We start from the raw sequence: 24,815 nt of genomic DNA on the forward strand, positions 1-24,815 counted from the left end.
GCGGTCCCCTCCGTTCCTGGTGACAAGGTGCCGGGCAATGGCACAGGTCCCCACGGGCTCTGCTCTTGCTCTCGCCCCGCTCCGTGTCTCCTCTTCATCTGTCTGTCTGTCTGTCTCTCCCCAGGGAGCAAGGACGGCGGCACGGCTCCAGCCGGGTGCTCACCGGGGAGCGGGGACGGGGTCCCGTTCAGACCCCGGGCGGCGGGCGGCCTCCCCAGGACCCGGCCCCTCACCCGCCTGGCCGCAGGCAGCGGGGAGCCAGGGTAGAGGCAGCTGCCTGCCCCGCTGCCCATCGCCCCGCGCCGCCGCAGCGGCAAGCTTGCACCCTCGTTTTCCAGCAGCTCGCATCCCCTTGCGCTTTAATTAAAGCGAGGTGGCACCGGGTCCCCGCACAGTGTTGTCACCGGAGAGGCACGGCGGCTGGGCGAGGGGGTGGCCGTGGGACAGGGCTGGGGCCGGCGTGGTTGCAAACTGGTCCTGGCAAGAGACCTTGCAGGACCGGAGCGGGGCACCCACCCCCCTGCCCCCCCGGGTGCCCCGCAGCCGGGCAGGGACACAGGTACCGGGGCGCCTACCTGCTGCGAGCAGATATTTGCGTCCCCCCACCTTCGCAGGCCGAAGCCTCCACATTTAAGGAGGCAAATGGCGCCAGACCCCAAACCAGTGGGACTTCGGTGTCAGGGCAGAATAAGCTGCGGTGTCCCACGTCCCCCCGCCGCGTCCTGGCCCGGCTCTGCCGGAGATGCCCGACCACGGCGCGGGCAGCCATGCGGACCCCCTCGGTGCCAGCGGAGCCCCCGGAAAGCTCTGAGCCCCAACCGTGGCACAGGGGGAGCTTGGAGCGTAGCCCTGCAGCGGGGGGCCCCCACGGTGGCCCTCCTCTGCAGCTCGTCTCTCCCGTGGGACCCCACCTTGCCGGGGGGGGTCAAGTTCAGGCCGGCCGTTCCCGGGGGGGAGCACGGTCTGGTCGAAGCTGTGTCCCCCGGGACCCCGACGTCGTGGAGCGCCTGCGACCCAGCGCTCCCGGGCTTCAGCCGGCAGCAGCGCAGGGGCGACCGGCCCCTCCAGGCACGCAGCTCCGAGGCCGGGGCCCCCGCCGCCGGCAGGCCCTGAGCTACTCAAAGGGGTGATGCTCTTCAGCCTACGCTTGTTTTCGACCTCCAAGGCTGTCCCAAAGGTTTGCTGCTCCGGAGGAGTGGCCGCGGAGGGGCTGCGGAGCTGATCCCAGTCCAGGGAAAGGCGTCGGTGTATTCAGAGGTGGAAAGCACGGATCTGCTCCGCAGGGCCCCGCTCCCAACGCACCCACGCTGCCCCGCCAGCGCCCCATCGCAGGGGCGTTTCGGCTGCAACCCTTCAAAGCAAGGCAAACCGAACAGCTTCGTACAGCCCAGCTTTGAACGCGCCCATCGCAACGTCCAAAACACCCAGCGGGACCCCTGGCGATGCTGGGACATACTGGGAGATGGGGGGATGGCTCCCCAAACCCTGCCGCACCCAGCCTTCCCTCCGGCCCCGGGAGCTTTCAAGCCACGGCTGCTCTTTTTAAATCCCAATAACAAAAGGGAGGACGGGCTGGGTCTGGGCTGAAAACTGGGAGGCGGAGGGCGGCAGGACAGGTTTGCGCTGCCGGTCGCCAGCGTGGGCTCAGGCCGCTATAGGAGCGGGCCCATACGTCTGCCAGCCCCTAGAGAGGCTAAGCCGGGGCTGCTCAGCCCCGGGGACAGGCAGGCTGCGGGCAGGACCCTGCCTTTCTTTCCTAAAGGGTTTATTCGGTTGCGTGCCAGAGCAGGCGGGGGCAGCCAGGAGCGCGGGGCTCCCCGGCGTCCCCCCTCCGCGCCGCCTCTCCTCCCAGGAGTTAATTATTCTCCCCGTTAAAAATGCAGGCCCTCGGTGTAGCCTGCATTTATCACCTTCGCTTCCAGCCAGCGATCTCAGGCTGCCTTTTTGCAGTAATTCCAGAGCTGTCTGGGAGCGGAGGGAAGGGCCCAAAGGGTAAGGACGTGCCAGGACACCCGCGCCGCTGGCCGCGGCGGCAGCGGAGGACGGGCGAGCCGCGTCCCACGCAGCCGAGGAGGGGACAGGTCCCTTCCCGGGGACCGGCGGTGGCTGCGGTCCCCCCTGTCCCCCGGGGACGGCCAGGACAGGTCGCTGTGCTACAGCGCTCCATCTCTCCGCTTTTCTTTATACCTTTTCTTTCTCCTTCTTGAAGGCGTAGACAACCAGAACTGAAATATTTAAGGAGAGGAGCTGATCTTTCTAATTACCCAGCGTTTCTCGTCCCAGCCTTTCGATTCTCCAGCCACCTGAGGGCCGCCGTGTGGAAAGCAGACAAGGAAAGGCTGCTCGCGAGCCGTAGGAGCTCACCAGGCCCCGGGGTGAGCGTCAGCTTGTTGAACAGATCCTCCTACTGGAAAAGAAGGCAAGAGCCGCAGGGACCACAGCGCTGGGACCGGCTCCACCAGTTCAGAAAGCCCAGGGAGGCTGGAGCCAGGCGGCCTCCCCGCTCCCCCCTCCCTGGCCAAAGCTGAATTTCTCCCAATCCAGCTTTTCGGGCGATTCCCGTCACGAGGGACCCAGTGCCGTTTCGATCTCAGCCTCCCGCTCGGCGCCATCGGGGGAAATGCCAGGGCCGGAGCGCGGTTACTCACCGGCAGCCTGCCCTTTCCCACCGCCGCGCTGCCTGCGCTCTGCCCGCTCCGTATCGAGTGGATTCCTCTCCCCTGATTACACCCTCCAAACACCCATGAAAATCAATGCCGGCTCCGCTCCCCCGGGATGGGAAAGCCGTTCCCTGCCGGCTGCACCCTCCCCAAGCCGCCGGAGCCACCGCGGCCAGGGGAGAGCTGCCAGGCCAAGGCGCTTGGGAGAACAGCGGCGTATTAATATACATGACTCTTAAATACTTAATCAAAGCGGTAATTCACACTTTTTAAGCTGGAGCTTCTCGCAAACCCTCTGCGTGCGGACTGCGGAGCATCCTTGCCTCATCCCTGTGAACAACGAGAGATTTTATGTCTTATTCACCCCATTTCCCGAGGTCGCCGTGTTTCAGGGGACAAAACGGGGTGTTTTGACCCAACCCCGGCTCCCCCGAGGGGCTGCGTTTCCAGGAGCCAGCCCCAAACCTCACTGCTTAGGGCAGGGGACGAGAGCCCAGCCGAGCGCGCTCCTCGCACCTTCTCCCCACGCAGCCGTAGCCCCCGGGGGGGCTTTTTCTGATGCTCGCCTTTTAAATATTTATAGGGTTTTGCTCGCTATAATCCAGCTACGCGACTGATCTGAATCTGGTTCAGCTCAAAGAAACGTGCGTCATTAACATCTTCAACACCCGACGATCACCAGCGGTACGCGAGAAAAATGGACTTGTCATCTGGAAAAATGCAAAGTAATCTACCCTCGCTTGTGGGCAAGTGAGCGGGAAAATGAGGATTAAAAAGACGGGGTAGAAGGGACATTAAAGCTACTGCTCTTCCCCATTTACACCCGACCCGCTGGTTCAGTGGCGGCGGAGCCCCGGGGCTCTGCTTTTACTGCCGTGCCCCGCAGAAAGAGCCCTCCCTCGCGCCCTGCTCTCCCCGCCACGCCAGCGACAGCTCTCCAGCGGTTTTCCCCCGCTCCTGCATCACGTTCAGAGAGACAAAACTAAATTTAAAACCCGACCCGAGGCTGGTGAGAGGCACGGCGCTTGCCCCGCCATCCTCGGCCGTGCCCCGCGCCTCCGGCGGCCCCCAGCCCGGGGGGCTTCGCCTCGCCAGCCAGCGGATCTCGCCTGCCCCGGCCCATCCGGCTGCGCCCGAGGCGATGGAAACCGTCCAATGCAGCTCGGAGCAGAGCTGTGCGCACGCAGCCAGGAGCTTCCCGACAGCCTGCTGCTCCCCCGGCAGCCACCTTCCTCCTCCCTGGCTGGAAACCTAAATCAGCCTAAAATTTGGTCAAGCTTAAACCTGTCCATCGGGGAAATCGGGGCTTGTCCCGCTGCTGGCCGGGGCAGGGGACAGAGCACGGGCCCAGCGTCCCCCACCCTGTGGCCTTGAAGCAAAATTACAGCACATCACCCAGGAGCAGCTTTTCCAGGAGCTTCCCAGCGCTCCGGGCAAGGCCGGCAGTTTTCTCCCACCCACGCCCTCGCATCTTCTTGCTACTCCGCACTCGGCTTGGCTTTCAGTGCTTCTACCTTCACTGCTCTGACTCCTCGACAACAAAGAGCTCTGTACTGAGAACAGCCACCTCCTGCTAACCCGCCTCGGTGATCAGCGTCTCCCGAGGTCTGCGACGTGCCCTCTGCAGCCCGCGCGTCCCCTCGATAGCTCTCTCGTCCTCCTCTATTTCTCTAATAAAATAAAATAAATTAAAAAACAATCGGCGTGCACAGAGGGCGATTTCCCTACCGACTCAACACGGGCGCCAAATGCTCGCGAGCCGGAGGGACAGCGCCGCACCCAGCCTCTCTACGGCGGCGAACTTCATCTACAGCCTTTATTGGAGCAGCTCTCACACAGAAACCGCGCTTCTATTAAACCAGCACCAAAACACGCCAGCGTCAGCGGGCCCCGGGCAAACCCGGGGCGGGGAGGGGAGCGGTGGGACCGCCCGCCTCACCTTCGCCTTCGGAACCGGCCACAAGAACGAGCCGCTTTCCTCAGAAACTCCTCAAAAAGCCTTCCCGAACCGCGAAACTGCGCCGCCAAGCCGGGGCGTTCCTGCGCTACAGCCGCACGCAGCCCTGGCTCCTGGCTACCGCGGGGAGATCTGGTTCTGGCACAGGCTGAAGGTGACCAACAACCAGGCAAAAAAGGGGGGTAAAAAGGTTTGTTTTTATGATTACAAGGGAAGCCGAGGCGACTCGCTCAGTGTCTCGCTCCCCTCACGCAGAGCGGTGAATCGCTCTCTGTGAAACAACTTGCCCAGCTCAGGGAGGCTTCCGGCAAAACCAGAGCAAAGCGAGTATTTCCAACCTTAAACTCAAACAAAAAGCGACGTCGAGGCCTTCCAGGTCCCCTCCCCACGGCTGTGGGGTGCGGGGAGAGGCGCCCGCCCTCGTGCTCCCCTCCCGACGCGTGCTGCGCGGGGGGACGCCAGCATCCTCCAGCGCCGGCGGGCTCCCAGCGGGAATACGGGGGAGTTTGACAGTTTGGTTACTTTATTCTCTTTTTTTTTTTTTTTAATTAATGGCTCTGTGTAAACCTCAGTCTAATGTCAAGCGCGTTCTGCTGCCGCACCGAGGGAACCGTTTCCCCACAGCCAAACTTCACCACGCGCAAGCTCCTGGCTTTAAAGCCCAGCGGATGACAAGGCCTCCCCGGTCCCCGAGCAGGGTGGGCAGCACCGGGGGCCGGAGCCTCCTCGCGCTCGGCCGGAGCCAAACATCCTTCTTGGCCGCAGTCCCGGGGGATCAGCAGAGCTGTATAAAAAGGCGCGAGCCCTCCCAGCATGTCCGTCCAGCGCCGCTGGCACCTCCGGCGGTCGCCCGCTTTATACGTTCCTAGCAAAATCCCTTCGAGAGGCATGGAGGAGGGTTCAGGCGAGGCCTGGTGCTGCCTCGCAGCCCTCGGCACAGTTTAGGTCTGCCCCGCTCCTTCACCGCAGCCGATGCTGGCTGCATCTGGGGCTCAGTAAATCTTCTGTCGGCTGGGCAGAATGGCCTCCTTGATGAAAGAGAAGATGAGGAGGATACCGGAGCGCTTGCCCCTCTTGCCCTTGGTGAAGTAGTTGGAGACCACATCGTCTGCGGAGAGAAGGGAAGAACAATCAAACACGAACCCGCTGACGGCCACGGGAGCCCTGGGATGGGTCGTCTGATGACGCAGGAGCTGCCTTTAAAGCACGGAAGTTCCTGGTTTGCCCACATCTGGCCTACCTGGGTGCTCCAGTAAGCCGCTGCCAGGGAGCCCAAATCCTGAGCTCCCTTTCTTGGGAGTCCAGGAAAAGCGACTGGGCCCCAGGACTGGAGGGATGCAGGACGTAAGGCTGGAGCAGCCCTCGCTCTGCTCACCCTCACCCTGCAGAAGCCCCCCTCTTTCCTGCCTCGGCTTTCGGAAGGGTTTACCCGAGCAGCCGCCCCCCTTCCCTCCTCTGCGCAACGGGAACGGGGCGTGTTGAGCACAGCCCCTGTCAAAACCCAGCGGGCGCCTGCCCGGGCCTCGGGAGCGCTCACCTCCAGGCTGCACCGTGGAAGGCAGGACGTTCTCTCCGGCCGACAAGGAGACGAAAAAAGCAAAAGGAATTAACCACAGGCAGAACGTGAAGTAGGCGAGAACCTGCGGGCAGAGCAAAAGAGGCAGTGAGAGCAGAGCTGCAACGCGCCCAGTGGCCCTTCACACCCCGACTTCTGTCCGGGCTGACACCCACGAGCGCTGCCTCAGCCCCAGCTGCATCTCCCTGCGATACACCCCAAGTTTCTACCTGAACCCCTCGAGAGAAAGGGCACTGAAGGGGGAGAACCACAACTCGACCTCTCCTGAGTCTCTCGGGTGCTGAGACAGCGTCGCCCTGCGAAGCCGATAAGGGGATAAAATTCACCCCGCAACTTCCGCGGCGCAGGAAAAGCCCTTGCTCCTGTCCTAGGTGCCTGAAAACCTGCGCTGCTCCCAACGCCAGCATTTCAGAGAGCACCATTAAACAAGCAGGGAATTGGCTGTGCTGTCATGACTAATTAAACCCTCTTCACACCTTCCAGGGACCAAAAGGAAGAGCCAAGACCTGGGCTTGCTCCTCCTGCCCCGGGGCGGGACGCTGGTGCAGCAGGAGCCGGTGCTTGCGGGAGCAGCCGCTGCGGTTTGGGGAGAGCCGAGCCGAGAGGTGCCGAGCTGCTGTGCCGGCCTCCTTGTGTGCGCAAATGCTGGAGAAGTGTTAAACTTTGTAAAAAGGTGGTTGTTTTTTCATTTGGGTGGGTTTTTTAAATTTTTTTCTTAAAATTTGTGCTAAGTGGCAGCTAATGTTGGGCCCAAACAAGCCCCTCTGTGAATTCGGGCCTTTTTCTCGGCAGGTGCGAGGGCGGTGAGACAGAAGAACAGCACGTGAGAGACATAAAAATAATGAGGAGCAATTATGCCAAAAGGGAAATTATTTGTGGTTAGCTACAAAAAAAAGTTAAAAATAGTACTATTTTCTATTTTTCCTAGTTTTTAGCACTGCAGAAAAAACATCTGCGCTTAAGATTCAGTATTTTTTCTGCCCTTCAGCTGGCTGAGAAAGCCCCAAGTCCACACCCGAGAAAAGAAACTGCAGCTTCCCTGGTGCTTCTGAGGGAACAAGCACAGGAACCCCCAGGGAAGGGCTGTGAAAAATATCCTCAGCGTGTCTTACTGCTGACCGAAAAAATGGCATTTTCCTCTCCCTCCTCCCAGCAGCAGCTCCACGCTGGCTGGAAAAACACGGATCGACTCCTTCCCAAAGGTCTCTCACCTCAGAGAACAGGTAATACTCCTCGGCGAAGTACTGGAACGCTAAGTAGTGATTGAAAATAACCAGCACTGCCAAAGGAAAACACAGCAAAGTCAGTCTCCAGCCTGGAGGAAATACCATCGGCGTGTTCCAAGGCCACCGAAAGCAGACATCCACCTCCCTGCCGCGCGTCCCCTTCCCCCAGCCCCTGTACACCTGGAATCCTGCTGTTGCTAAAATATTTTCACGCATCTAGTGAGAAACGGCATGAGCAGCCAGAGCCTCCCTAGCCCCGCTCCGTTCTGGTCCTCTGCGCAGCCCCGCTCGAGTCCCTTGTCCCTCCGGTGCTTCATTCTCCGCGTCCCCGAGGGCACCCTGGAGAGCCCAGCCTGACACTTGCTAATGCTGCTGAGACAAGAAGCGAAAAACCCCACGTCCCTGACAGCTGCTGCGGAGAGAAGCTCTTCTGCCATCTGTAAACCAAGTCAAGCTGAAATGCGGCCAGGACAGTGGGTTAACGCCATCCTCAGCAGCGAAAAACACCACTTAGCTCTTAAGAGGCAGCAATCGGAGCTTCTTTCGCCTTTTATTTGCGATGCCAAGACGGCAGCCCCAGCCCAGGAGCACCGGGACAGTAAAGCCCCAGCGAGAGACAGCCCCGACGCGAAACGCTGCGTCCCCACGCTGCTTTATCGTCCCCTCCGGCCTGAGGACATCACCCACGACCCAGGTGAGAGCCCAGGTCTGCCAGAAAACGCAGCTCCTGATCTACGCACCACGGGAGAGCTACGCTCATTTTCAAGTAGTGGCTAAAATCCTGCCTACGTGAACGTTTTGAGGAGCAAAGGTATTTTAGTCACACACAGGCAGCACCCTGAAACATGCGTAAGGACTCCAGAAAGTCACGCTGGAAGAAGTTTTGCACGTTTGCTACCTAAGGTGTCACTGCAAATCACTCAGAGCAGAGATCTGAAGTCAGATCCGTGCACAGGACGCCGAAACACGCAGGAGACTCGGCAGCTCGCACTGGGAAGAAACCATTCGGCCTGCTCAGAGCAGCCAAAACCCAGTTTAATTGGCAGAGCTACTGGCCCACCAGCCCAGACCCAGCGGCGGAGCTACACCCGGGTTCGGCCTGGGACATGGCTCTGGCCGTCCGTCAGCCGAGCGCGGCAGACAAACAACTTCGCTGCCCGCTTCGGCCAAAATATGCGGCTCATTTAAGCCCCGGCCTGACCCCACACCACAACCCTGCGCCCGCTGCTCGGAAGAGGAGACCCTCCTCGTGCCGTCTGGCAGCAGGGCTTGCCCAGGCGGCCCGCAGCCCGGCCGGGGATGGAGCCACGGCGGCCGCCGCCACCGGCTCGGCAAATACCACAGGGAAGGTGCAAAGGTGAAAAATAAAAATCCCGGATTTAAGCTCGGCAATGCGCTTCTCTAACGGGACTTTCTCCAGTAACCCCGATGAATTTCCACATTAATTGCGGACGTTTGCCTCCAAGCTTTTCTTTCTCTAAACATCAGCTCCTTATGATGACGCACACGCACCATCTCGCATAGCCCAGCGTGACGTCAGGCTGCAATTACACACGCCAGGTTTTTTAGTTTGCTTCAAAACCCTCTGGATCTTTATCAAGACCCAGCAAACGCCCAGAACAGGAGGTCTGCAGGGAGGACGCCGAGCTTCGGGCCCGCCGGGATCTCGTTTCCCCAGTGCCGCTGCCCGAAGGGTGAAGCAGAGGGTGCCCGGGGAAGCCCGGCGTCCCCGGCTCCGCACCACCAGGCCCAGCCCACGATTATCGCAGCCACGTCATAACGTGGGATTAAAAAGTACCGCACAAAGCTCAAAGTCCTTCCGAGAGTCACGGGGGCTGCAACAGTAAAACCCAAATCTTTGCTGCCCCCCAGAGCCCACCCGGTGATGGGGGTGAGGAGGCTTCCTCCGCCCCAGCACCCGCTCCCGCCCCAGCGCCCGCGGGAAGGTGACAGCCCCACTCACCGCAGGACAATATGAAGTTGGAGGAGGTCAGGACGATGAAGGGGAAGGTCTGCAGCAAACCGAAGTAGACCAGGTTGGTGAAGAGCCCCACGCCCACCATGAAACCGGGAAAGTGTTCGAAGAGGTAGAGGCCGACCAGTACGGCCGAGGAGAACTGGAAGAGAGAACGGGGGGTGCCTGGGGTAAACACAGGGGTGCAGGCAGGGAGACTGCAGGCAGCTGCGCAGGCAGGAATTCTGCCACGATCAAGGTGATTTTTAGCACGCTCCGACGGCACCACATTTCCCCACTCGGCACCGGCCCCTTGGGAAAGGTCCAAATGGGAATCCCACCTTGCTGCTGCAGCTCCTGGTAGGACACGCCATGGCTGGGCCTCAGTTTCCCCAGCCAGGGGGGAGAGGTGCCGCCCAGGAGGGGTGAGACAGGGTCACCACCTCCCTGGTTAAGCAAGCAGCTGCTGCCAACCTCCCTCTTTGGGAGCCAGAGCCGCCTTGGGAAGCAGGAGCTTCCCGAGCGCTCGTCCCCTCCATCCAGAGCCACCGTCCCACACCACAGCCGCTCTGCCAGCCCCGCTGCTGCCCTGGGGCTGATTTCAGCAAGGAGCTGCCCGTTTCTGCAAGCACAGGGACTTACCCAGATCATGTATTTGATTATCCTCCTGGTGACGACCGTGTACTCCTCGATCAGCTCTGCCAGGTAGTACAGCCCCGCAGCTGCCGGAGAAACGCCTGGCTCAGCCACACGGGCTGGGAGGGACCGGGGCAAACACCGCTTCCTTCAGCCCTGGGGGTCCACGCTCACCCAGTCCGGGAGAGACCGAAGGGCAGGGGTGACCCCCCTCCCTGCAACTCTCAGGGGCACCCAGGGGGGCTCAGGGGCACCCAGGGACCCCAATCTCTAGGGCTTTCACAGGATGTCAGGGGCCTTATGGGCACCCACAGGATACCCCCAATCTCTGGGGCTTCCACAGGGCCTCAGAGGCACCCGTGGGAGCCCCTTCTCAATCTCTGGGGCTTCCACAAGACCTCAGGGGCACTCAGGGGCACCCATGGGACCCCCAAACTCTGGGGTTTCCACAGGGCCTCAAGGACACCCATGGGACCCCCAACCTCTGGGGCTTCCACAGGATCCCAGGGGCACTCAGAGGCCCCACCCCCCCCCCCCCCCCCCCAATCTCTGGAGCACCCAGGGGGGCTCAGGACACCCCGGCCCACGGGAGGCGCTGGACCGGCGGCCCCGAACTCGGTCCCAGCAGGAGCCCAGGCTGCCCCATCCCGGGAGCCATCCCCCTGCCGAGAAACGCACGACATATCGCGACAACCCCCGGGAGAGGCCCTACGGCCGGGCCCAGACCCCTCAGGGCGGCACCCCCGAAGGTCCCGGCCCCCGTCAGTCCCCCGTCAGCGGGCTCACCGATCGCCAGGGTGACGAAGGCCACCTGGATGAGCAGGGAGAGCCAGCTCAGGGCGTAGATGAACCACATGGCGGGGACGGGACGGGACGGGACGGGACGGGACGGGACGGGACGGGACGGGACGGGCCCCGCCGCTCCGGTTCCTGCGCCCGCTGTGGCGGCGGCGAGGGGCGCTGACCACGCGGCGCCGGAACAAACGAGACCGCCCAGGCCCGCCCCGGCCGCCGCCGCCCGGCGCTACAGCGACCCCTGCAGGTCTGGAGGGCTCCCGCGCCGCGCTCCGCGGGGGGGGGGGGCGGGGGCGGGGGCGAAATGCGGGGGGACCCCGAAACGTACAGGGACCCCCAACCGCGGGGGGACCTCGGGACGCCCAGGGACCCCCCCAAACCCTATGGGAACCCCTCAAACTGCACAGGACCCCGAACCATACAGGGACCCCCCAAACCGCACAGGGACCCCGCGAAACATACAGGGACCCCGAAGTATAGAGGGACCCCTCCAATTGTACAGGGACCCCCAAAACCGTACAGGGTCCCCCCAACCATACAGAGACCCCCCCAAACCATACAGGAACCCCGAAGTATACAGGGACCCCCCCATACTGTACAGGGTCCCCGAACTGTACAGGGACCCCCAAAACCATACAGGGACCCCCAAACCACACAGGGACACCCCCAAACTGTACAGGGATGCCCCCAAACCGCACAGAAACCCTCAACTACACAGGGACCCCCCCAAACCATATGGGGACCCTGAACCATACAGGGAACCCCCAAACCATACAGGGACCCCCTGAAACCGTTCAGGGACCCCCAAACCACCCAAGGACCCCACCAAACCGTACAGGGAGCCCAAACTGCATGGGGATGCCCCAAACTGGACAGGGAACACACCCAAACCTGTGTAGGGACCCCCCGAAACCATATGGAGACCCCCCTGTGCCCGTATAGGGACCCCCTGCAGCCATATAGCCCCCCCCCTTCGTGTGTATAGGGACACCTGCAGCTGTATAGGGGTCCCCTGCACCCATAGGGACCCCCTCTGCACCCGTGCAGGGATCCCTGCCACCGTATGGGGACCCTGCACCCATATAGAGACTCTCTTCACCTGTATAGGAACCCTTGCACCCGTATAGGGACCCCACAACCTGTATAGGAACCCAGAAGCCATGTGGGGACACCAGGGACCCCAGCACCCCTGTAGGTACCTCTGTATCCATATAGAGACTCTGCACCCATATAGGGACTCTCTCCATCCATATAGGGACCCCTACACCTGCCTGGGGACCCTGGGCTGGGACCCCAGCACCCATATAGGGCCCCTTCCACCTATATAGGGACCTTCTGCATCTGTATAGGGCTCCCTGCACCCATATAGGGATCCTTGCACCCACATGGGGACCCCAGCCTGGGACCTCTGCATCCATATGGGCACGCCCTGCCCCATACTGGGAGCCAGGGCTGGGACCCCCTGCACCCACATAGGGACCTCGCAGGGACCCCCACCCCAGAACCCTCACACCGGGCCGAATCCTGACCCCCTGCGTGTGTCTGGGACCGACCCCTCCCCACCCCAGAGCTCGGGGACCCCCCGGGGGGACCCTCAGCCTCTGCCCTCCCTGCAGCTGTGATGGGGCTGCACCGGGCTGCACTGGGCTGTACTGGGCTGCACTGGGTGTCACTCTCCAGGCCAAGGCTCTCGCTGGAAGCATCCCCTCCTTCCCCCGCACCCGGGGGGGTCCCTGGGACACCCCCCGCAGCCCTACCAGGGCACCCAGCAGCCCCCTGCCCCGGCCGCATCCCCGGGGGAACACCCACAGTGGGGAGGATTTTGGGGTGCTGGTGCGGAAGCCCTCGCTGCGGGGTGCTGGGGTGCCCGCTGCGGGGTGCTGGGGGGCTCAGTGTCTCCGGGAGCTCGAGGGGAGACGGGCCAAGCTCACGGACACGACCTGTCACGCGTGCACCCATCTCTGTGCCTGCACCCGCGCACAGGCACCCACGCGTGCACCCCTCCAGCCCCGCACACCCCGGGGGCGGGGGGCAGAGCTGGTGCCCCCCGCCGGGGGGCAGGGAGGGGGCTCCGAAGAGCTCTTTGTGCCCGCACCTTGCCACCCCGTGCCTGGCATGGCCCGGTTCACGCTCACCTCCCGGGGCCTGCAGCTTTGGGGCATGCTTAGCGCGCTCCTGGCACCCCCCTGCCTTCCCCTTGCACCCCCCCTGCACACCCCTGCATCCCCCTGCATCCTCCTGCACCCCCCTGCAGCCCTCCTGCACCCCCTGCAGCCCCCTGCATCCCTCCCGCACCCCCTGCATCCTCCTGCACCCCCCTGCATCCCTCCTGCACCCCCTGCAGCCTCCTGCATCCCTCCTGCCTCCCTCCTGCATCCCCCCTGCATCCCTCCTGCAGCCTCCTGCAGCCCCCTGCAGCCCTCCTGCACCCCCTGCACTCCCTGCACCCCCCTGCACCCCCATCTTCCCCTTGCCTCCGCAGGCATGGCCCCTCTCCCCCCATCTCCCATCTCCCCTGGCCCCGTAGCCGTCTGGGTGCCCGGAGCACCCACGGGCCAGCGGGGCGCAGCTCAGCCCCCCACTCTGCTGGGCAGGAGCAGGGAAACCCCCGGAGCGAGGGGCGAGGGGCGAGGGGGTGAGGAGCGAGGGGCGAGGGGCGAGGGGGTGAGGGGCAGAGCTCCTGCTTTCGCCTGCAGTGCACTGTTAGCGTAGGGTTGCACGAGCACCCGGTTGTGTACCCTGGGCTGTTATTGTAGGGTTGCACGAGAAATGGGTTATTTACCCACCGTGGTGTTAGAGGGTTGCGAGAGGAGTGGGCTGGACCCCCCGAGCTGCTGTTGGAGGGTTGCACGAGCACCTGCTGCGTACCTGGCCTGTTTTTGTAGGGTTGCACGAGTATTGTACTGTGTACCCTGACCTGTTATTGTAGGGTTGCACGAGCGTCGTGCTGCGTACCCTGACCTGTTATTGCAGGGTTGCATCATGCTGTGTACTCGACCTGTTGTTGTAGGGTTGCACGAGCACCAGCTTGTGTACCCTGTGCTGTTATTGTAGGGTTGCATGAGCATTGTGCTGTATACCCTGACCTGTTTGTTATTGTAGGGTTGCACGAGCATGGTGCTGCGTACCCTGAGCTCTTATTGCAGGGTTGCATGAGAAATGGGTTATTTACCCACCGTGGTGTTGCAGGGTTGTGAGAGGCGTGGGCCGGACCCCCGAGCTGTTGCTGTAGGGTTGCACGGGCACCGTGCTGCGTACCATGGGTTGTTATTGTAGGGTTGCCCCGTGCTGCCACCCGAGCACCCACCCGAGGGGTGCCCCGCGGGGCGACGGGGAGCAAAGCGGCCCGCCCGGCTTCGCTGGCTTTGCCCCGAAAGCACTCGGGGCGCAGCAGCGGCGCCCACCACCAGCACCCAGAGCTGGGGGGAGGATTTTGCTCCCCGATGGGGGGGGGGGGGGCTGCAGCACCCACGGGGCTCCCCCACCCTCAGCCGCTGCTGCCGTGCTGCACTGCAGCCCCCAAACCCCACCGAGGCTGCGGGGAGCGGGTGCACGGGGTGTGTGTGCACGGGTGGGGGTGTGCATGGGGGTACATGCATGCAGGGGTGTGTGCACGGGTGGGGGTGTGCACGGGGGTACATGCATGCAGGGGTGTGTGCACGGGGTGTGGGTATGGGGTGTGTGCATGGGGGTGCATTGGGTGGGTGTGCATGGTGGGTACATGCGTGAGGGGTGTGCACAGGGTGGATGTGCATGGGTGGGTGTGTGCACGGGGTGTGTGCACGGGGTGTAAGTGCATGTGGGTGCACTGTGGGGGGTGTGTATGGGGTGTATGTGCGCATGGGGGGTACGTGCATGCAGGGGTGTGTGCGTGGGGTGTACGTGCATGCAGGTGCGCTGGGGGGTGTGCATGGTGGGTACGTGCGTGGTGGGGTGCGCATGGGGTGTATTTGCATGTGGAGTGTGTGCGTGGGGTGCGCGTGTGCATGGGGTGTATGTGCGCGGGTGGGTGTGTGCACAGGGTGTGTGCATGGGGTGGGTGTGTGCATGGGGGTGCACTGGGGGTGTGTGCACAGGGTGTATGTGCATGGGTGGGTGTGTGCATGGGGGGTACATGCATGCAGGGGTGTGTGTGGGGTGCAAGTGCATGCGGGTGCATTCGGGGGTGTGCACAGGGGGTACGTGTGTGTGGGAGTGTGCATGGGGTGTATGTGCACGGGTGGGGGTGTGTGTGCATGGGGGGTACGTGTGTGCATGGGGTGTACGTGTGTGCATGGGGTGTACGTGCACGGGGTGTGCATGCATGGGGTGTGCGTGGCACGTGGGGTTCGTGTGCATGGGGGGGTGTGCCTGGGGTGCAGGTGTGTGTGGGGTGTGCACGGGGGGGTGTGCGCGTGGGTGTGTGTGTGCGGAGGCCGGGCCCGCGGTCCCCCCACTGCGCTGGCGGAGGCAGGCGGGTGCTAATGCACCCTGGCACGCCTGGCGGTGGCTGCCGGTCCCCGCGCTGACCCCGGGGGCTCGGTGACCAAGCGCCGACCCCCGTGCGGGGGCTGCAGCCCGGGCCCCCAGCCCCGGCCCCGGGGCCGCCCTGCACCGGGAGCTGCGGGGGGAATGGGGCTGCGGGGCCGGGTGCGGGCGCAGGTGTGGGTGCAGGCGGGTGCTGCCGTGTCCCCTGGGACGCCCCTTCTGCTCCCCTTCTTCCCCTCGGGGTGCAGAGCATCCCCGTGCTGCCCAGGAGCAGCCCTGGCCAAGCCCTTGCCTGGCTCCTGCCCGCCCGTGCTCCTGCCTGATGCTGCCTGCCCTGCTCCTGCCCACCGTGCTCCGGCCTGCCTTGCTCCTGCCATGCTCCTGCCTGCCATGCTCCTGCCTGCCTGTGCTCCTGCCTGATGCTGCCCACCATGCTGCTGCCTGCCATGCTCCTGCCTGCCATGCTCCTGCCTGCAAGCTGCTGCCTGCCATGCTCCTCCATACTCCTGCCCGCCGTGCTCCTGCGATGATGCTGCCTGCCATGCTCCCGCCTGCCATGCTCCTGCCTGATGCTGTCTGCCATGCTCCTGCCCACCATGCTCCTGCCCGCCATGCTCCTGCCCGCCATGCTCCTGCCTGCCATGCTCCTGCCTGATGCTGCCTGCTATGCTCCTGCCCGCCACACACCTGCCTGCTATGCTCCTGCCCACCGTGCTCCTGCCTGACGCTGCCTGCCATGCTCCTGCTCGCCGTGCTCCTGCCTGTCACGCTCCTGCCTGCCCTGCTCCTGCCCGCCGTGCCCGTACGGCGGCGGCAGGGACCGGGGGCTCAGCTGCCTGGGAGGCTGGGCCGGGGCAGGGTGTAACTGCGACCCCCCGAGCAGGGAACCCCCCAACCGGCCGAAATGCCCAGCGCTTTCCATTGCAAAATATGCGTTAGCTTTTTTTTTCTCAAAAATCCCAGCATCTGGGATTTGCTGGAAAGGGCAGGTTTTCACATCGGTTCTGGAAACATCTGGTGAAACACGGTCGCTGGGAGCTCTGGGAAGCTCTTTGGAGAGGGCGGCTCAGGTGCAGGGGGGCTCGTGCCGGGAGCGCGGGTCCGCAGAGCCGGCGGTGCCCAGCCTTCCCGGGCCGCTCCCTGTCTCCCCCCGCCCCGAGGTCTCCCATTTTTCCCGCAAATCCCCCTTTTCTCCCCTTTTGGGGGGCTGCCGTTGCCGTGGGGGCTGCTCACGCTCGGCTGGCGGCTGCCCGCTCCTGGGGGATGCTCCGGCTGGAGCGGGAACCCCGAGCTCAGGGCTGGCAGCAGCGGCAGGCGCTGGGGCGGGGGGGGCAGCTTTGCCTTTTGCACCCCGATGTGCAACCGCTGTGAGCGTCGGCACCCCTCGCCTCTGCCCGAATACCAGGCGCCCTGCGCGCTCTGGGCACCCCAAGCACCCCGGGTACCCCAAATATCCTGAGCACCCCAAGCACCCTGGGCACCCCGAGCACCCTGGGCACCCCAAATATCCTGAGCACCCCAAATATCCTGAGCACCCTGGGCATCCCGGGCACCCCGGGTACCCCAAATATCCTGAGCACCCCAAGCACCCTGGGCACCCCGAGCACCCCGGGCACCCCAAATATCCTGAGCACCCCCAGCACCCTGGGCACCCTGAGCCCCCCAGGCACCCCGGGGACTCACTCCAGGCACCCCAGGTAGCCCAAGCACCCAAGGACCCTGGGCCCCCATGCATCTCAAGCCCTTGGCACCCGAAGAGGGGCTGCGCGGGGGTTATTTTGGGGGAGAGGGTTCCCCTTTTTACCCCAGTTCAACCCAACAACAAAATGGCTGCAAAGCTCATCTCGGCGCCCGCTGGGAGCTGCCTTCCCTGCCCGCGCTGCCAGGGCACCCAGGCACGACTAATGTGCGAGAGCACCCCGGGAGGCGGCGCGAGCGGCTTTTTCCCTTCTCTTTTCGAGCTCTTTATGTATTTGACAGAGCTTTTTGCTGCTTCCCCCCCCGCCCCCCCTTTTTCTCTGCCTCCCCGCTCCCTGCCTGCATGGCACCCGGCCCCCCGACTCCTGCTCCCCCGGCCCCCCGACATCCCCGGGTTTCTTCATCCCCCCCCAGCCCCTCTGCATCCTCATGGCCCAGGGTGGGGGGTCCCCCCGTGGATCCCCACGGGTCCTGCCTGCCACCCCCCAGCCCTGGGCACCCCGTGGGTGGGGGTTCTCCCCCCCAGCCCCGCTCACCCCCACAGACGGGGTTTTCTGCATCGCCCAAGCCCCCGTGTGTTGCCCTGGACCAGAGCTGTTCACCCCCCTGTCCCCCTGCAGCCCCACGGATGGGGGTTTCTCAGCCCCCCCAGCCCTGTGCATCCCCACGGATGGGGGCTTTGGGCCCCCCCAGTCTTGTGCATCCCCATGGACCGGGATATCTTCCCTCTCCAGCCCCACACATCCCCATGGGTGGGATTTTGCCCCCCCCCCCCCAAGTCCCGAGCATCCCCATGGATGGGACTCTTGCTCCCCAAACTCCAAGCATCCTCATGCATGGGATTTCACCCCCCTCAAGCCCCACACATCCCCATGGATGGGATTTTGCCCACCCCCCCCAAGCCCTGAGAATCCCCATGGATGGGATTTCACCCCCCCTCCAAGCCCTGAGCATCCCCATGGATGGGATTTTGCCCCCTGAGCATCCCCATGGATGGGATTTCACACCCCCCCAAGCCCTGAGCATCCCCATGGACAGGATTTTGCCCTCCAAGCCCCAAGCATCCCCCTGGATGGGCTTTTGCCCCTCAAACCCCACGCATCCCCAGGGATGAGGCTTCCTCAGCCCCCCCCCCCCCCCCCCAGGAGTTTTGCCCCCCCCGAACGCCTCCCCCCCCTCCCCCCCCGCCGTACGGGGGGGCCGAGCCCCATTCCTTATGCATCCCTGCCCTGATGCAGCCTGACAGGCCGGTTGCATTTGGTACCTCGCACACAAGCGGCCGGAGCTGCCTGCTATTTTGGTTGATGCTAATTTGCTCCGTGTTGGGCGGCGGTTCACGCTCCGGTCAGCCTTGCCTGATACTATATTCCCGTTTGTTCCAGTAAAGGTTTTTCTGTCAGCTCCCCTTAGCCTTGACGTGCTCTCCGAACTGTGAATGCAACGCAGTTGGGGAGCGAGCCATGCCAGCCTGTCAGCTCCGCTCTGCTCAGCGGCCGGCGCTGGGGGCACCCCGGGGTGGGGGCACCCCGCTCCCCTCGCCCCCGCATCGTCACGTCGTGGGCAGGGGAGAGGTGACGGGGTGAGGGAGGAGCGGCGTTAGGAGCCCCAAGGGGAAGGGGGAGGTATGGAGGCTATAGGTGCTGGTGTGATATACGCCCCCCCCCCAGCCACCCGTGAACCTGCTCCCCTGCCCCAGCATCACTCCAGTGCATCCCAGCTGGGCCCAGCAGGTCCCCATGGGGTGGCACAGGAGCCCAGCAGGTCCACACGGGGTTTTAGGGGAGCCCAGCAGGTCCCCACGGGGTGGCACGGGAGGTCAGCAGGTCCCCGTGGGGTTCTAGGGGAGCCCAGCAGGTCCCCATGGGGTGGCACAGGAGCCCAGCAGGTCCCCATGGGGTGGCACAGGAGGTCAGCAGGTCCCCGTGGGGAGGCACAGGAGCCCAGCAGGTCCCCATGGGGTGGCACAGGAGCCCAGCAGGTCCCTGTGGGGAGGCACAGGAGCCCAGCAGGTCCCCATGGGGTTCTCTTTCTCTGCTCCATCTCCTGCCCCCTCCCTGTCACTTGTGGGGTGCCCGTGCCACCCCTTGCGGGGGTTCGGGGTCCCGTCTCCCCTGGGCAGGGTGTGCAGCCACCGCTCGCCGGCCCGGGCTCTCCCGAGCGTGGGCTGCCCCCCGTTTCCCGGCTGGCGGGGACGCACAGCGGGGAGCTCCTGGGGCGGCTTCTCCGCAGGACACCCGGGACGCCCACCCAGTGGGTGCCCCACTGGTGACAGCGCCGAGCCTGGCCCTGGGGCCAGCAGCCCTCGGTGCGGGGACACAGGCACGGGGCCAGGACACCATCACTCTGGCCCTGCCTCGGGTCCCCTCCTCCCACGGAGACCCCCACGGGGGTGCTGGGGCTCATCCTGCACCCCCCCAGCCCAGCCCCCAGCCCCCAGCCCCCACCAACGCCCCACACAGCGGGGGGGGACGCCGGTGCCCTGGGGGGAGCGTGGCCCCGCAGCCCGCAGTGCTGCACCCCGGGGCACAGCCGCCCCGCGGCCCGTTGCACGCACACGGGGTCCCATTGCACACACATCGCACCCCATTGCACGCATATGGGGTCCCATTGCACGCACATCGCACCCCATTGCACACACGCTGTCCCATTGCACACACATCGCACCCCATTGCACGCATATGGGGTCCCATTGCACGCACATCGCACCCCATTGCACGCGCACGGGGTCCCATTGCACACACTGCATCGCACTGCATGCACACGGTGCCCCACTGCACCAGCACAGCACCCCACCGCACGCCAGCACCCACACGGCACAGCCACACGCCAGCACCCATCCAGCACAACAGCACCCATCCGACCCAGCAGCACCCATCCAGCACACCAGCACCCATCCAACTCACCAGCACCCATCCCACCCACTGGCACACATCCAGTACCCCTCCAGCACACCAGCACCCATCTGACCCACCAGCACCCATCCAGCACACCAGCGCCCATCCAGTACACCAGCACCCATCCCACCCACCGGCACACATCCAGCACACCAGCACCCATCCAGCACACCAGCACCCATCCCACCCACCGGCACACATCCAGCACACCAGCACCCATCCCACCCACCGGCACCCATCCAGTACACGAGCACCCATCCCACCCACCAGTGCCCATCCAGCACACCAGCACCCATCTGTCCCACTGGCACACATCCAGCACCCCTCCAGCACACCAGCACTCATCCGACCCACCGGTACCCCTCCAGCACACCAGCACCCATCTGTCCCAGCAGCACACCAGCACCCAGGGCAGCGGTGGCCCGGGGGGGCTCGGGCTGCGCCAGCCGGGGATTAACGGGGCCGGGATCTGCCTGAGCCCCTGATCCCGCTTAGCGCCTGGCCCAGGCGCCCGCCCGGGGCTTAGCGGCCCCTGACGCCACCCGAAGCTGTCACCGGGTCCCCTGCGCCCGGAGGGACGTGGGGATGCCAAGGGGAGGGGATGGCAGAGCCGGCGTCGCCTGTGGGCTCTGGTCTCGGGGACTGACCCCCAAATCCTCCCCTGTGCCAGGCGCCGGGGGTCCCCTGCGCGGAGGGGGGATTCTTGGGTGGCTCATATGGGGTGGGCACCCTCCTGCCTGCCCCAGCCCGGCTCCGCACCCCTCGGGGTGAGAAAGGGCTTTTTTTGGGGACACCACCCCAGTGTGGGACCCCAAGCCCTCGGTCCCTCGGCCGGCTCCGGGCTCAGCCCCGGCTCCCAGGGAGCACCGGGGGACGCCCAGCACGGCCCCACGGACACCCACGGGTGCGGGGGGCCTGTCACCCCCGACGGCACCGTGGGACCCCCAGGTGCCACCGCCACGGCGGCTCAGCCAGCAGCGCCGTGCCCGGGGAGGCGGCGGGCAGCCCGGTGACACCAGCTCGGTGACACCAGCCCGGTGACGCCAGCCTGGCTCTAAATGCCTCCTGTGAGCCGGAAAAAAACCTTCCTGCCGAGTTTATTAACTCATTTTCAGAGGCCGGCCCCGCCGGCTGCCGGCGCGGGAGCTAACTAGGTCAGGCGTGCACCTCTGCCGCCGGCCATCGCGGCCACACCGGCCGCCAGCTGCCCTCCCGCCGGACTGGGGACACGGGGGGACACGGGGGGACGGGGTCACCCCAGCGCCCCGCAGCCGGCACCCACCCTCGGGGCCGCGGGCACAGGCCGGGGCCATGCACGTAGGCACCCACGGGCGAGCCTTCCCACGCGCGTGTGCGCAGCCGCCTGCACGCCCGCGCCTTGCTAGAGATGGGGAAACTGAGGCACGGGGCGGTAAATGGGGCACCAGAGGCAGGCGGAGGCCGGGGTGCCCCCGTCCCGGGGGATCCTGCCCCCCCGGCAATAATATCAATTAGGCATGCACAGATCCGCTGTAACGAGCGGCGTCCGGCAGCTCAGCGCCCTCTGCCCCTGCTTGCGACGCGGCCCCGACCCCCCAGACCCCGGCCCCGGGACCCCTGCTTGGGGGGGGGGGGGGCTGGTGCAGGAGAGGGGTGGAGGGTCCGGCCTGGCGGTGACGGGCACCTGCGCGGGGGGCAGCCAGGATCTGTCCCTGTCCCCATCCTTGTCCCCGTGGCCCCACGGCTTTGGCAGACAAGGTGGGCTCCGGGGGTGATGGACACGGGTGACATTCCCCAGACATCCCCACGCTTGGCCCCAGCCCCCAGAGCCGCCACCGCTCCCTGAAACGCGCTGAGCCCCCCGGCACGGGCTGGTGCCCCGGGAGCCACCTGAACCCCGGTGGGGCCACCCGCGTGTCCCCAGCACCGCCAGCCCGCCGCGGCCCGAGCTCCCTCCCTGATGCTGCCTCCCCCGTGCCCCCCATGCCATCTCCCCCGTGTCCCCATGCCATCTCCCCCGTGTCCCCCCGTGCCACCTCGCCGTGCCCCCGCTGCCTCCCCGTGCCCTTCCAGAGTTCACCTCCACGTCCCCTCTGCAGGTGGCCGGGTGGCAGGTGGCCAGGACAGCACGAACACAAATGCCACTTAGCTGGGCGGCCGCCAGTCTGTCCCTGCCATGCACTGGGGACAGACCACCCCTGCACCCCCAGCGCCTTGCCCCACCGGCCGGGGGCCGGTTTTGGGTGGTTCGTCCGACCGCCACAAGCTCCTTCCAAGGGGAGGGGTCCAAGGGACCCCCGGGTGGGCGCAGCCACGGTCCGGCCGGCTGGGACACCCCGCGCTGAGCCCGTCCCCTGGGCAGGCACAGGGAGGGAGGGAAGGAAGGAGGGATGGAGTAATGGATGGTGGGATGGATGGAGGGATGGATGGAGGGATGGAGGGAGGGATGGAGGGAGGGATGGCGGGAGGGATGGAGGGATGGAAGGATGGAGGGATGGAGGGAGGGATGGATGGAGGGAAGGATGGAGGGATGGAGGGTTGGAGGGAGGGAGGGAGGGATGGAGGGATGGAAGGATGGAGGGATGGAGGGAGGGAGGGATGGAGGGAAGGATGGAGGGATGGAGGGTTGGAGGGAGGGAGGGAGGGAGGGAGGGATGGAAGGATGGGAGGATGGGAGGATGGCTGGGTAGGTGGATGAATGGACAGACAGACAGATGGGTGGACACCATGGGGATGGGCAGTGGGACAGATACAGCACCTACCGCACAGACGCTACCTCTGGGAACGGAGAGGGGTTATGGAGCTGGAGGAAGGCGGCTGGGTGCAAGGAAGGACAGACGGACAGACGGGCCCTGCTTCACCTGCATGTCTGCGGTGCTGCTCTCCCAGAGCTCTCCTGGCCGGTGCCTCATCCTGCTGCTCCCGGTGCCGGTGGCACAGAGGTGGCCTTGTGCCGCATCGGACCGAACCGGGGGGCACCGCAGCCCCGGCACTGCTGCGCCGGGATGGGGACGGCTTCGAGCAGTCGGCTGTTTGGGGTGGGCGCTCCCAGGTCACCCCGAATCCGGCCCCAAGGGCTGCCCGGCCGCAGGGCAGCGGCCAGCCCCTCTGCAGCCCCCCCGGAGCTGGGCAGCCGCCGACTGCCGACCCCGTCCCACAGCCGCCCCCAGCCCCATTTCGCGTCTCACCAGAGTCTTCCTCCACGCAGGGTGTCCCCGGGATGGACCCAGTGCCAGCTCCGGCCCCCGGCTCAGCACCGCACCCAGCCCACCCACCGCCACAGCCCATTTCCCAACCCACCAGCAGTGGGATGGATCCGGACCCCCGAAATATATCTCAGCCCCTCCAGGATCGGTGCTTCCATGTCTGCGCCGAAGGCGGCAGAGCAGAATGGAACTGCTCCCCACCACCATGGCGGGGCCTTCCTCCCACCTCTCCATCCTCTGCCTCCCGAGCTGGGTCCTGCACGGCAGCGGACGACCCCGGTGCCCACGGGATGCTCGAGCTGACGAAGCAGGGCTCGGGCGAGCTAATGAAGTGGGGCTGAGCCCGAGCTAACAAAGCGGGGCTGAGCCCACGTCCCCACGCGCCGACGTCCTCTCTCTGCCCTGGTGCCCTCGCTCGCCCTCCCCATGGCCTTCCGGGACCCACAGCGGCTTCGGGGCCGGAGCCACCCAGGGATGCCCAGGGTTCCCTGGAGCATTCCTGGCTCCCGCACCCCGTTTCTGGGGGTACGTGGAGGGGCGCGGCGGAGGCACCGGGGGGATTTGCTGCCTGTTTGCCCGCAAACCCCAAATCGCCGTATCTTACCCCAAGCCGGAGCAGGGCCCATGCGCTCCCCATGCGCCCGGGCTTCAGTCCGGCCGGTGCCACCTCTTGTCCTAGTCGGATGCGAGATGGAGGCAGCCGCCGCTGCTGGGGTGGGGACAGGCTTGGGGCAGGGGCCGGGTGGTCCTGGGGACCGCTGCCCCCAGTCCCCGTCCCCGCGTGGGGTGGCGGGATGCAGTCGGGGTGCTGCCGGCATCACCCCACCGGCTCCCTGGCTCCCAGGGTGACATCCAGCCCACGCAGGGACACCCAGCCCACGCGGGGACATCGCTGCCCCGTCCCACGGGCCCCGTGGGACACACGCCACGGCCCCACGGACTCACCCGCAGCTCGGCAGCCGCCGCCGGCTCTGCTCAAACTTTGCCACAAGTTGAGACAAAGGCAGCGGGTCCGGACCCCGGTCCCCTGTCCCCGCTGTCCCCAGACAGCCTGGTGCCACCAGGACTTAATGAGGGCATGAGGGCGGTGGGCTCAGGGGCTGCACACACACACACACACACACACACACATTGCAGCTTAACCCTTCCCCTGCCGCTCCGCTCCACCCCATCTCTGGGGCAGCTGGGGACTTTTTGGGGGCTCCCCTGTGCCCTCGGTGCTCCCTACACCCGGCGTTGGCTCTGGGGGGTCCCAGCCGCAGCCCCCCGGGGCTGCCCGCCCCGCAAAATGCTTGGGAAGGATGCGGAACCCCCCAAGCCATGCGGAGCGGGGTGGCCAGGGTCCCCATCCCGCCGGGAGCCTCCGCAGCACCCTGGGGTCACGGGGCACCCCCAGCCCCGGGGCTCTGCACGTCTCACCCTGTGCCCCACAGCACAGGGGCCCTGGCAGGGCTGGAGTCTGTGGGGCGGGGGGAGCTGCCCCCAGCCCCGGGCTGGCTGCTCCGCTGGTGTCCCCGTCCCAGCACCCCGGGGCCAGGGAACCCCCGGCAGTGGCGATGTGGCCTGGTCTGTCCTGCCGGGCTGGAACCAGCCCCCTGCCCACGCTGGGCCACCTCTCCCCTCCACCCAGTCACTGTCCTGTCGTCATCCCCATCTTGTGACACCCCCTTTCTCACCTCCTCCTGCCTGCCCCGTCGTCCCCCACCTCCTTTCCATTGTGGCATGCCCATCCATCCATCCGTTCGTCCACCCCTCCATCCACCCGTC

General features: G+C 65.4%; 2 protein-coding genes across 3 annotated transcripts in view; one reads left to right on the forward strand and one right to left on the reverse strand.

Annotated features, from left to right (window-relative positions):
- LOC104020959 (shootin-1-like) overlaps window positions 1-3,742 on the forward strand; it is an 11,130-nt gene extending 7,388 nt beyond the window's left edge. Inside the window, exon 17 of one of the 2 annotated variants that reach the window (XM_087736353.1) lies at window positions 2,210-3,742. In XM_087736353.1, coding sequence (XP_087592479.1) covers window positions 2,210-2,229 — 20 coding nt within the window. In that variant the 3' untranslated portion in view covers window positions 2,230-3,742. Of the gene's footprint in view, window positions 1-124; window positions 1,440-2,209 lie in introns of those variants that run through there. The other variant, XM_087736352.1, reaches the window with a different exon arrangement.
- TEX261 (testis expressed 261) lies at window positions 2,901-10,983 on the reverse strand. The gene is made up of 6 exons (XM_087736357.1): window positions 10,796-10,983; window positions 10,016-10,095; window positions 9,383-9,536; window positions 7,405-7,472; window positions 6,155-6,257; window positions 2,901-5,725 (listed from the first exon to the last, which is right to left on the reverse strand). Exons 1-6 carry the CDS (start codon window positions 10,863-10,865, stop codon window positions 5,610-5,612), a joined length of 591 nt encoding a protein of 196 aa, XP_087592483.1. The 5' UTR covers window positions 10,866-10,983; the 3' UTR covers window positions 2,901-5,609.
- Window positions 10,984-24,815: the final 13,832 nt, after the last annotated feature.

This window comes from Nipponia nippon, unplaced genomic scaffold, assembly GCF_047370975.1.
Source record: "Nipponia nippon isolate SJK-2023a ecotype South Korea unplaced genomic scaffold, ASM4737097v1 scaffold_6, whole genome shotgun sequence".
Lineage (NCBI taxonomy): Eukaryota > Metazoa > Chordata > Aves > Pelecaniformes > Threskiornithidae > Nipponia > Nipponia nippon.

Excerpts from the sequence above, each read along its gene's own strand:
- TEX261 (XM_087736357.1), bottom strand. The coding sequence starts at position 10,865 with ATGTGGTTCATCTACGCCCTGAGCTGGCTCTCCCTGCTCATCCAGGTG. Across the intron at positions 10,096-10,795 it reads CTTCGTCACCCTGGCGATCG|CTGCGGGGCTGTACTACCTG; the intron begins GTGAGCCCGCTG and ends TTTCTCCGGCAG. Across the intron at positions 5,726-6,154 it reads TTCCACGGTGCAGCCTGGAG|ACGATGTGGTCTCCAACTAC; the intron begins GTGAGCGCTCCC and ends TTCTCTCCGCAG.